Source organism: Coregonus clupeaformis, chromosome 36, assembly GCF_020615455.1.
Source record: "Coregonus clupeaformis isolate EN_2021a chromosome 36, ASM2061545v1, whole genome shotgun sequence".
Lineage (NCBI taxonomy): Eukaryota > Metazoa > Chordata > Actinopteri > Salmoniformes > Salmonidae > Coregonus > Coregonus clupeaformis.
In genome coordinates this window covers 12,262,778-12,276,171 of record NC_059227.1, presented here as the reverse complement: position 1 = coordinate 12,276,171, position 13,394 = coordinate 12,262,778, and the positions used below count along the sequence as shown (strand labels likewise).

Sequence of the window (13,394 nt, the reverse complement as noted above, 5' to 3'; positions counted from 1 at the left end):
TGTGCGCGCGCACACACACACAGTCGTCATGATTGCTTCCCTCACCAGAGTTCTAGCTGACACACCCGTGTCATTAGTGTTTTGCTGAGAGGGACCACTCCTTGAGATAAACAACATGACATCCAGCCAGCATGTTTATTAGCCCCGTTACGTAATCCCATTTGGCTAGCTCCTGACAATAAAACCTCTGTGTGTGTGTGTGTGTGTGTGTGTGTGTGGTGTGTGTGTGTGTGTGTAAGCTGTTCTCCTTATAGGAGAAATCTGTGGCAAATCAGTCTTTTTGTATGCAATTACCCAGTACAGTGGAGGCTACGGACAGTTTTATGGCACACACGACTTTCTTCAAAACCATGTGGAATTCTTTCATTTGTCAAACATTCATTTTAGATAATTTTCAAAAATAAATGTTATTTTCACATATCTAACAATATTATGTATGCTTTATATTACTGTTTGGATTCCCATTTGTGGTGTCTACATATTTAGTGAGGCTGCTATAGGTCAAGTGCACAGTTCCTTCAAGCTTTGCACGAATTATCTGGTTTATTACCAGTAATATGGGTTCTAATTGGGCTTGCAATCAAATTTTGTCATTTTGTCCAACTACAAGTAAAATGAATTGGCCATTACACCTGCAACTGGCATAGGCCACATACAATTGACAATTCCCTCAAATGTTGAGTTATCCTTTATAGTGCACATTTGACTACTCAAAGATCCACTTGTCTCCTGCGGTAGTTTCACGGTTCTTTCTCATGATAGCTAGTTATTACCATAGTTTTTGGTTTAGTTTGACTGGTATGTGTGGCTCTGAAAAGCTCTCCAACGCACAAGACATGACACGTTCGGTGTTACTTTGTGTATTTACAAAAGTATGTTTCCTTTCACAGAGCTTATTTCAAATTGTAGCTGACTGTGTGCTACATGATTATTCATGCTCAAGTCTGAATGCAGCCTAAGCATAGAGAAAATGCATCCCAAACAGCACCCTATTCCCTATTTAGTCCACTACCAGAGCTCTTTGGGTCTTAGTTAAAAGCAGTGCACTATATAGGGAAGAGAGAGCCATTTGGGACGCAGACAGTCTATTGTTAGGGTCTCAAAGCACACAACTCTTTCACAATTTGTGTGGTAATGAGAGTTGTCAACGTGCAGTTCAGGTAAAGTGGTTGATGGAAATGTCTCCATTTCAACAATGACCTAGTCTAGTTGGAAGTGCAGCTCAAGATATGTGCAGGCTGTTACTCCAGCCCAGTCCCTGACTAAGGGGCAAGAATGAAAATGAGCAGTGGAACTGGACTCTAGGTCAAGATGTAAGTATACCTGTACTAGAGGCTAGGGGAGGAAGGCGCTCGAGGAGGAGATTGGAGGTGGCGTCACTCTCTTACCGTTGCCTCGCCACACTTCAGCAAGGTGGCAGCCGCTCTCGCCAGGCTCCTTGCAGAACTCGACCACGTCGCGGCACGACGTCTCAGGGGTGATGGGCACCTCTGTCAGTGCCTGTTCCCCATCACTTAGGTACACTGTCAGGATCATCTGAGCGGGAGAGAGAGGCAGTTATATCCCCTGCTATTGGTTACGTTGAGTAACCAGTAGTACATTTAAGGATTGGGACAGATTTAGAGTCTAAATGTAGCATAATATTTAGGCTAACCGTTAGCTACCCTTTGCCAATCCGAACTACAAGTGCTTCATTTGCTCAATGGTTTCAGTACCTTCAGTTAGCTAGCAATGATAAATAGCTACCAAAAGAGATTGATGTGGATTTTCAATTATGTTTTCAGCCTTCGTTCTATCAGTAATAATCTTCTCGGTCTCGGCTTTGAGCATTGGACTGAATCAAGCTACGACCAACCCTGTCCTGGCTGTAGCTTGAGATGAGTGTATCCTCAGCACACACTCCTGTGGAATGTGTGTGAAAAGGTTTGGTGGAGCGCTTTATGGCAAACGTCACAGAGGTTTGTGGAATACCACAGACTGACATCAGTTCCTCATAGGTGCATTGACATCTGATAACGCTACCCCTACTGAATCAGCAGTCTACATGGGTTAACTCAACGGTCTGGTGATGATCATCATAACTTTCATCCATAGAGAAATAGAAAAACGGCCACCAGGAGGCATTTTTCTATGGATGCATTCCTGAAAATGTTCAGAGCCCCAAACATATTGTTTTTCACATATTGCCAGGACTATTCCTCCCTTCCATCTTTCCTTCCTATCGTACCACTCGCAGGTTAATGTGCCATCAACTGTTGCCCATCAAAGACTGTCAGCGTTTGCCACAAGAGTCCCCCCAAACCTCTACACACACACACAATTGATTCAGTCCAATGCAGAGATGGAGAAAGCTAATTACTGATAGAACAAAGGCTGAGAACATAATTAATAACATGTTCAAGATACCTCTACATGTAGCCTAACAGCATAGCCTGCATCAGTCACAATGGGCAGTCCACGACACTTCCCATGGCTAATCTTGCCTTAGCAACCATTAACCAAGATCTCGCACCAGCTGCTGGATTGGCTTCTGCTTCCAACTAACACTGTAGCACACATTACGGCCAATCCCAAACTGACCCCTAGCCCCTAAACCCCACCGCAGTTTTGAGCAGTCAGACAAGATTTGATAATGAAAGAAATATGGGCGAAATTCCACATGGCCAATCTGGGGGAAAGGTGGAGCCATTACCCTATTGATTATATCCATTCAACCCTTTCATATCTACAAAGTCCATAGGGGGTCTTGCTATGGGTCGATTTGGGATTGGGCAATAGATTCCACCAAGAGAGCAGCAGGGGGTAAGAGAGAAATCATTGGCCTTCTTTTCCACAGAGGGGGGGGGGTAGACAAACCCAAACATGATTCAAATGTAGAGTGCAGATCACACCAACCAAGACCAGTCTCCACAACTAGTGCCAACAGGCAATCCCAAACCAATTACCTTTTCTTTTTCCTCTGCTTTCTTATTTTCAAATTAAACAAGAGAGGATAACATCATTTTCTGAGTAAAATGCATTATTCAGGGGAGCGGGTGCCAGGAAAGTGGTAGGCAGTGTTCGCCCTATTCTGATGAGATTAAATCGGAAAAACAGGGATGAATAAAGATTACCATTGCCGACACTAGACACGAGCAAATTCAGAGCGCAGCGCTTCATAGCACCTTGTCTCCCTGCAGAATCCCTCCATTAAGATCCACCTCAACATCCATATATCAGATGCAATCATAATACCAATACCAAGCAATTATTTTAAGTGCACTAAAACAAAGCCTATTGGACCATGATGGATAACACAAGAAACTAATGATCTTGGCAAAACCTACCAGGAAAAAACCTGGTAAAAATATTTGTTGGTATCGAACGCTCTTCCTAAAATGAATATGATCTAACTTATTATAGTGTACTGCAACCAGTAGCCTACATTTCAGATGTGAAGATCTAAGTATGTGCATATATGCCAATAAACAAGCTCTATGGCAATGGTCAGCAGCACACTCAGGGTCAGCAGTCAACACAATCAAGAATGACAGTCAACACATCATTCCAAGACAGGGGAGGCTGATCTCCAAAGCAACTTGCTCACACACAAATATTGTTTTGACAAAAAAAGATTTTAAAAAATCATGGTCCTGTCTGGCTCAGTTGGTAGAGCATGGCGCTTGCAACGTCAGGATTGTGGGTTCGATTCCCGGGGACACCCATACATAAAATGTATGCATGCATGACTGTAGGTTGCTTTGGATAAAAGTGTCTGCTAAATAGCATATTATTATATACAAAAATATGAAATTCACAAAGGGCAGCATTCCCGAAGTTGGGTTTCGAGTTCTGTCATGCCATGGGGTTTTTATGCAAACATATGACTGTCTTCCAAAAAATGCCAAAATGCCGACACTTCTGCCAAAACACAGGAACCACAGAAGTGCTAGTTAGACCAATCAATGGCCTCTGCCCCAGCATTGACACATTGGTCACCAATGGTTAGATTAATGGTTAGATTAATGCGAAAAATAGTTTACTGGGCAATACCGAGAAAGCAACAAGCATACAAGTGTCGTCTTGTTCACGCTACCATTACACAAAAAATAGTGACAAGGAGCTGGCAGGGGCTGGCAAAACTGAACTTAAGCAAGACAGAGATCTCACCTCAAGAGGAATCCTAACCCCCCTCCCATAGTTGCGGTTTCTGCCCGTGGCACTTCCCCCTTTAACTGCTGTCCGTCTCCTCCGACCTTCCTTCTTCCCCGGCCGGTGGTGCTCCTTCACCCAGGTACGGTCCTTCGAGAGGCTGACCAGGCCGCGAAGCACTATGGTCACAAACTTCTTCATTATGCACCCCCAAGCTGCGTCTTAGTGCCCTGCCACTCTAGACTCCAAAACACACTCACATAAGCGTTATGAATTACAAACGCTAGGCAAGCGTCAGGGCACGCAGTAGCGAAGGGAGCCCTGCGGAGGAGTCTTTGGAGGAGTGTGCCTTGCTTGTTGTGTGAGCACCAAGGGATGGAAAAGAGAGGGAAGCAAGAGGGAGGGAGAGAGAGAGAGAGAGAGAGAGAGAGAGAGAGAGAGAGAAAAAAAACCAGAAAAACAGAGAGAGAGAGAGAGAGGGGGGGGTGCATCCGCGAGCCCCCCTCCTGAGCAAGGCTCCCCAGGGCACACTGGTGAGTGTAGCACCGATGACACACTGCCAATGAGAGTGGGCGGGCCTTGTTTTGACTGACAGATAGAGGATCCAACCCTGGCATTGCTTCGGCTTCAAGACGGTGACGGCTGAAGTAAGTCCCTCTCTGGGATTGTTTCAACCACTTTCCAGCAAGCAATCCCCCGTCTCTGGAGAGCATACATGTATCGCGATTTGCGAATGAATGGGCAGTGGAAGTTGAGAGAGAGGGAGAAAGAGGGAGAAGGAGGGAGGGAGAGAGAGAGGGAGATGCATGCCATGCCTCCTCCCTGGCTGAAGGATTCACATGGTCATCAATTCTGACCACTCTAATCACATTCATATCCCTAGCGAGGAGTGTGGACGACTCAAAACGACATGAGAAAAACAAAACAAAAAAAGGTTTAGAAAGGCATTTATTGCTACAATGACAGCACCGGATTTAACCAGTTAAAGGTACTGTATTTTGCAACAGTTACAGCACAATCTAGGACAATGGTCACTTTAGTGTACGTGTAAATAGTCCCATCTATTTTTCAGAACTTGGAGCCAGGAGTATGTCAGCTCCAGGGTTGGAAACATTTCATTGTAAATAGGGCTAAGTCAATTCTGTGAACGAGTTGGATATCTGATTAATGAACCTGAAATAGATCCTTATCGAGCATAGATTCCGTGAATTTGTATGGGGAATAAATTCAATAGGCTATATGACAGACGTGCTTTTCAAGTCTTGGCCTTTTAGATGCAACATTACCAGAATACTTAAAGGGATAGCCCTTGAAATATCCAACTGCACACTTAAATAATAAATCACCAAGGAAGTTAGTTGTAGCTCCCAAATAAGCTCCAACTTTAATGGAAATACATTAAAACATGTCATTTTCTTTTCGTCTGCCAAACAGCCAGGTGCTACATATGATTAATTAAGACATTAGTTGCATCATTACTCATCTGTTTAGTGCTTATACAATAAACCCCAATATTTAGTTGGGCATGTTTCAAAACGAAAGCTCTAAAACTATGGCGATATATTTCTGGATACAAGGTTAATTGGCATAAACCTGATGCTATGACAGTCTATACAATAACATCCATCAGCCATGGTTGACCCTTTTAAATGCAATCAGGTATAAAGTACCTTGGGATTCTATTGACATCAGAGTTAGATAAGATAATGGATAGCAATATGCTTCCAGTCCTCCAAAAAATGGAAGTTGTTGAATCTTAGTTTATGGGGATAAATGTATACAATTAAAATTATGCTTGTTCCTAAGTTTAACTATATTTAAATGACGCTACCGATATGCATTCCATACATTTTTAAGCAGTGTAATAGTATTATTAAAGACTTTATATGGGAGGGGAAAAGACCATGCATCAGTATGCAGAAAATACATGCCCCTAAAGAAAGAGGGTTAGGACTCCCAGATGTAGAACTGTACAATGTGACTTTCGAGCTATCCAGAATGGCTAAGCCCTGCAGGAGAGAGGAGGTAGAAGACAGATGGGTTACGTTGGAAGCTAGTTTGACCACTCCCTTTGAACCGTTATATGTTCTATCCCAAAAAAAGAGCCCATGACACAGATATTCAGGGCATCGTTCCAATTCTACACCATTCTAGGGCAGTGTAGTTGTTAATACATTGTCACGACTTCCGCCGAGGCTGCCTCCCCTCCTTGTTCGGGCAGGTTTCGGCGTTCGTCGTCACCGGCTTAATAGCTACTGCCGATCCCATTCTCATCACTCCACTTGTCATGTCTTGTCTTGTCAATTACACACACCTGGTGCTCATCCCCTAATTAGTATGTGTATAAGTGTTCCCTCTGTTCCCCTTGTCTTTGTGAGTGATTGTTTCATTGTGAGAGCGAGTAGCTCGGTTGAGCTACTCTTCCATTTGTTATTGCCAAGGTGGAATATTTCCCTTGTGATAGTTTTGTTTTGACGCTGGGTGCGTTTTATTTATGTAAACGGAATAAACTCTGGACTTCGGTGTTTTACCTCCTGTGCCTGACTTCATTCACACCTCGTCACAGAATGGAGTCAGCAGGAGAAGACCGCATGCCTGGAGTTGTGGCAAGGGTCCAGGAGCATTCCTCGATGCTGGCCAGCTTGGGGGAAGCGATGGATCGGGTTCTTCAGGTAGTATAACGCCTGGAGAGGACAGGACCCGATCTATCGAGACCAGCTGGTCAACCGGATCCAGCCACCTACACCCCAGCCCCTGGAGGGATCCAGATATCCCGGCCACCGGCGGAGTACATTCGGGCAGCGAGGAGGCTGAATCCTCGCCAGGCCAGGTTGGCCCTCTTCTTCACCCGGTTTGATTTCACACTCTCATACATTCTGGGTATAAAGAACGTGAAGGCAGACGCACTGTCTCGGCTGTATGACACAAAGGAGAGGCCCAGAGACAACACCCCCATACTTCCGTCCTCCTGCATTGTGGCGCCGGTAATATGGACGCGGTTATAGCACAGGCATTACGCACAGATCCATCTCCACCGCAGTGTCCAGCTGGGCTGCAGTACGTGCCTGCGCTTATCCGTGATCGTCTGATCTACTGGGCACACATGACACCCTCCTCTGGTCATCCAGGTATCGGTCGTACAATGCGCTGCCTGACCGAGAAGTACTGGTGGCCTACCTTGGCTAAGTACGTAAGGGTGTATGTTTCCTCCTGCTCAGTGTGCGCCCAGAGTAAGGCACCTAGGCACCTCCCAGTGGGTAAGCTACAACCTTTACCAGTTCCACAACGACCATGGTCTCACCTTAGTATTGATTTTATTACTGATCTTCCCCTCTCCCAAGTTAACACCACTATCCTGGTCGTTGTGGATCGCTTTTCGAAGTCCTGCCGCCTCCTTCCTCTGCCCGGTCTCCCCACGGCCCTACAAACTGCAGAGGCTCTGTTTACTCACGTCTTCCGGCACTACGGGGTACCAGAGGATATAGTGTCCGACCGAGGTCCCCAGTTCACGTCTAGAGTCTGGAAGGCGTTCATGGAACATCTGGGGGTCTCAGTCAGCCTGACCTCTGGATTTCACCCCGAGAGTAATGGGCAGGTGGAAAGGGTGAATCAAGATGTGGGTAGGTTCCTGCGGATCTACTGTCAGGACTGGCCGGGGGAGTGGTCGGTGTTCCTGCCATGGGCAGAATACGCTCAGAACTCTCTCCGCCACTAACCTAACACCCTTCCAATGTGTTTTGGATTACCAACCGGTCCTGGCACCGTGGCACCAGAGCCAGACCTGGGCTCCTGCGGTGGATGACTGGTTTCGGCGCGCGGAGGAGACTTGGGACGCTGCCCACTTTCGCCTCCAGCGCGCAGTGCATCGTCAGAAGGCGAACGCTGACCGCCACCGCAGGGAGGCTACGGTTTTCGTACCGGGGGATCAGGTCTGGCTCTCGACCCGGAATCTACCCCTCCGCCTGCCCTGCCGGAAGCTGAGCCCGTGGTTTGTGGGGCCATTTAAACTCCTGAGGAGGATAAACGAGGTTACATACAGGTTGTTACTCACCCGTTTACCATATTAACCTCTCGTTTCATGTGTCTCTCCTCAGCCCGGTGGTAGCTGGTCCGCTCCAGGAGTCTGAGGTGCGGGAGGTTCCTCCACCTCCTCTAGACATCGAGTGGCCCCGGCATACTCGGTCCATTCCATACTGGATTTGAGGCGTCGGGTGGAGGGCCTTCAGTATCTCGTGGAGTGGGAGGGGTACGGTCCGGAGGAACGGTGCTGGGTCCCAAGGAAGGACATCCTCGATCCCTCCCTGAGGGATTTCCACCGTGGCCATGCAACTCGCCCTGCTCCGCGTCCTCCTGGCCGTCCCCAAGGTCGGCGCACTGCTGGAGCCGCGCGTCGGGTACTGTCACGACTTCCGCTGAGGCTGCCTCCCCTCCTTGTTCGGGTAGGTTTCGGCGTTCGTCGTCACCGGCTTAATAGCTACTGCCGATCCCATTCTCATCACTCCACTTGTCATGTCTTGTCTTGTCAATCACACACACCTGGTGCTCATTCCCCTAATTAGTATGTGTGTAAGTGTTCCCTCTGTTCCCCTTGTCTTTGTGAGTGATTGTTTCATTGTGAGAGCGAGTAGCTCGGTTGAGCTACTCTTCCTGTTGTTATTGCCAAGGTGGAATATTTCCCTTGTGATAGTTTCGTTTTGACGCTGGGTGCGTTTTATTGATGTAAACGGAATAAACTCTGGACTTCGGTGTTTTACCTCCTGCGCCTGACTCCTTCATTCACACCTCGTCACATACATAAAATAACCAAAGAGTCTCTCCATTGCTTCTGTATGGTAAAGTCCTGCTATTTGTGTTGGGAAGCAGTCAATAATTTGGGAAAAATGGATAGGAGAAGCGGTTCATACTCTGGGAGACCTGCACAATAATGAGGTATTTTTGTAATTTGACGAAATGGGGAATAAGTATAAACTGTGTGATAATAACGTATGGAGATAGATGCAATTTAAAAGTTGTGTCAACACTAGGTTGTGCTATTATGTCAAAAGGCAACAATATTTTGGAAGATTCCTTTTCACTACCATGCTCTGTACAAGCAGAGACTTGTTTGTATATTAGATATTTCAAATATTGGGCAAAATGTCAGAGAAGGCAAGGGAAAAGGTATACAAGTTTTGCAAATATTTTACTTGAATTTCCTTAGGTTGCATAGGATGGGTTTGTCACAAGATGATGTGTGTTGGCGATGGGAAGGGCAAAAGGAACCCTCCTACATGCACTGTGGTAATGCCCAGCTGTGCACCCCTATGGGACAAAGCCTTAAAGTGCATGGGGTATGGCCTTGGATTCCATATACCTAGGTCACCAAGACTGTCTGAAATAAGAGGGATTAACCTGACAGAACTTAAAATTCGTTTCAGGTATTGTGTCAGTGTTAAAAGGTATGACGTTTTCATTCAAATAGCTCTAAAATGCCCATAATTAAGTGGCAAGGATCAGAGAATAAAACACTATGAAGATTATATGATGGCATCAGACCACAGTCTGTCCTCTGTGGCTGCAGCTTCAATTCCACTGGTCGGACCCGAATTTAGCGGGACATTTTGTGGCGTGGCCACATGCCCTCTGTGAGGATTTTTTCAAAATCATATATAAAATGTACATTTACGTCATGCATAATGAAATGTATTACTCATTTAAGAGCCCACAATGAGGTTTCAAATTACATTAAGATTAGGTTTGTGCCACGAATACATGGAGGGAAAAAAGTATTTGATCCCCTGCTGATTTTGTACGTTTGCCCACTGACAAAGACATGATCAGTCTATAATTTTAAAGGTAGGTTTATTTGAACAGTGAGAGACAGAATAACAACAAAAAAATCCAGAAAAACACGTCATAAATGTTATAAATTGATTTGCATTTTAATGAGGGAAATAAGTATTTGACCCCTCTGCAAAACATGACTTAGTACTTGGTGGCAAAACCCTTGTTGGCAATCACAGAGGTCAGATGTTTCTTGTAGTTGGCCACCAGGTTTGCACACATCTCAGGAGGGATTTTGTCCCACTCCTCTTTGCAGATGTTCTCCAAGTCATTAAGGTTTCGAGGCTGACTTTTGGCAACTCGAACCTTCAGCTCCCTCCACAGATTTTCTATGGGATTAAGGTCTGGAGACTGGCTAGGCCACTCCAGGACCTTAATGTGCTTCTTCTTGAGCCACTCCTTTGTTGCCTTGGCCGTGTGTTTTGGGTCATTGTCATGCTGGAATACCCATCCACGACCCATTTTTCAATGCCCTGGCTGAGGGAAGGAGGTTCTCACCCAAGATTACATGGCCCCGTCCATCGTCCCTTTGATGCGGTGAAGTTGTCCTGTCCCCTTAGCGGAAAAACACCCACAAAGCATAATGTTTCCACCTCCATGTTTGACGGTGGGGATGGTGTTCTTGGGGTCATAGGCAGCATTCCTCCTCCTCCAAACACGGCGAGTTGAGTTGATGCCAAAGAGCTCCATTTTGGTCTCATCTGACCACAACACTTTCACCCAGTTCTCCTCTGAATCATCAGATGTTCGTTGGCAAACTTCAGATGGGCCTGTATATGTGCTTTCTTGAGCAGGGGGACCTTACAGGCGCTGCAGGATTTCAGTCCTTCACGGCGTAGTGTGTTACCAATTGTTTTCTTGGTGACTATGGTCCCAGCTGCCTTGAGATCATTGACAAGATCCTCCCGTGTAGTACTGGGCTGATTCCTCACCGTTCTCATGATCATTGCAACTCCACGAGGTGAGATCTTGCATGGAGCCCCAGGCCGAGGGAGATTGACAGTTATTTTGTGTTTCTTCCATTTGCAAATAATCGCACCAACTGTTGTTACCTTCACCAAGATGCTTGGCGATGGTCTTGTATCCCATTCCAGCCTTGTTTAGGTCTACAATCTTGTCCCTGACATCCTTGGATAGCTCTTTGGTCATGGCCATGGTGGAGAGTTTGGAATCTGATTGATTGATTGCTTCTGTGGACAGGTGTCTTTTATACAGGCAGGTAACAAGCTGAGAATAGGGGCACTCCCTTTAAGAGTGTGCTCCTAATCTCAGCTCGTTACCTGTATAAAAGACACCTGGGAGCCAGAAATCTTTCTGATTGAGAGGGGGTCAAATACTTATTTCCCTCATTAAAATGCAAATCAATTTATAACATTCGTTTTTCTGGATTTTTTTGTTGTTATTCTGTCTCTCACTGTTCAAATAAACCTACCATTAAAATTATAGACTGATAATTTCTTCGTCAGTGGGCAAACGTACAAAATCAGCAGGGGAACAAATACTTTTTCCCCTCACTGTAGATCAACAGTTATGGTGTCTTTGATTCATTATTTCTCAAATACAGTGGGGAAAAAAAGTATTTAGTCAGCCACCAATTGTGCAACTTCTCCCACTTAAAAAGATGAGAGAGGCCTGTAATTTTCATCATAGGTACACGTCAACTATGACAGACAAATTGAGGAAAAAAAATCCAGAAAATTACATTGTAGGATTTTTTATGAATTTATTTGCAAATTATGGTGGAAAATAAGTATTTGGTCACCTACAAACAAGCAAGATTTCTGGCTCTCACAGACCTGTAACTTCTTCTTTAAGAGGCTCCTCTGTCCTCCACTCGTTACCTGTATTAATGGCACCTGTTTGAACTTGTTATCAGTATAAAAGACACCTGTCCACAACCTCAAACAGTCACACTCCAAACTCCACTATGGCCAAGACCAAAGAGCTGTCAAAGGACACCAGAAACAAAATTGTAGACCTGCACCAGGCTGGGAAGACTGAATCAGCAATAGGTAAGAAGCTTGGTTTGAAGAAATCAACTGTGGGAGCAATTATTAGGAAATGGAAGACATACAAGACCACTGATAATCTCCCTCGATCTGGGGCTCCACGCAAGATCTCACCCAGTGGGGTCAAAATGATCACAAGAACGGTGAGCAAAAATCCCAGAACCACACGGGGGGACCTAGTGAATGACCTGCAGAGAGCTGGGACCAAAGTAACAAAGCCTACCATCAGTAACACACAACGCCGCCAGGGACTCAAATCCTGCAGTGCAAAACGTGTCCCCCTGCTTAAGCCAGTACATGTCCAGGCCCGTCTGAAGTTTGCTAGAGTGCATTTGGATGATCCAGAAGAGGATTGGGAGAATGTCATATGGTCAGATGAAACCAAAATAGAACTTGACGTGTTTGGAGGACAAAGAATGCTGAGTTGCATCCAAAGAACACCATACCTACTGTGAAGCATGGGGGTGGAAACATCATGCTTTGGGGCTGTTTTTCTGCAAAGGGACCAGGACGACTGATCCGTGTAAAGGAAAGAATGAATGGGGCCATGTATCGTGAGATTTTGAGTGAAAACCTCCTTCCATCAGCAAAGGCATTGAATATGAAACGTGGCTGGGTCTTTCAGCATGACAATGATCCCAAACACACCGCCCGGGCAACGAAAGAGTGGCTTCGTGAAGAAGCATTTCAAGGTCCTGGAGTGGCCTAGCCAGTCTCCAGATCTCAACCCCATAGAAAATCTTTGGAGGGAGTTGAAAGTCCGTGTTGCCCAGCGACAGCCCCAAAACATCACTGCTCTAGAGGAGATCTGCATGGAGGAATGGGCCAAAATACCAGCAACAGTGTGTGAAAACCTTGTGAAGACTTACAGAAAACGTTTGACCTGTGTCATTGCCAACAAAGGGTATATAACAAAGTATTGAGAAATGTTTGTTATTGACCAAATACTTATTTTCCACCATAATTTGCAAATAAATTCATAAAAAATCCTACAATGTGATTTTCTGGATTTTCTTTTCTCATTTTGTCTGTCATAGTTGATGTGTACCTATGATGAAAATTACAGGCCTCTCTCATCTTTTTAAGTGGGAGAACTTGCACAATTGGTGGCTGACTAAATACTTTTTCCCCCACTGTATGCTTTTAGATACAAATGTCAAATATATGTCAAAAATCCTTCCTCCAAAAGGACCATTCTATGGATTACATTTCGTGACAATCTAAAAAAACAAAATCGCAGTCCTTTTTTGTTGTAGTTTCATTAGGAATCACCCACTTGTCACACGGAATAAGTCACAAAAAAAAAGTTAACACCAACAACATCTGCCGTTCATCTAGGCTAGGCCCCATACTTCACCGTAAAAAGTAGACTCAGAGTGAAATCATTATTTACGTTAATAGTAGCCAAATCTGCCAAGACCGTTCATTATT

General features: G+C 45.2%; 1 protein-coding gene across 1 annotated transcript in view; it reads right to left on the bottom strand.

The window, feature by feature from the left end:
* Positions 1 to 13,394, bottom strand: part of ppp1r13bb (protein phosphatase 1, regulatory subunit 13Bb) — an 85,002-nt gene that overhangs the window by 53,498 nt on the left and 18,110 nt on the right. Inside the window, exon 3 of the mRNA XM_045211260.1 lies at positions 1,389 to 1,536. Coding sequence (XP_045067195.1) covers positions 1,389 to 1,536 — 148 coding nt within the window. The remainder of the gene's footprint in view (positions 1 to 1,388; positions 1,537 to 13,394) is intronic.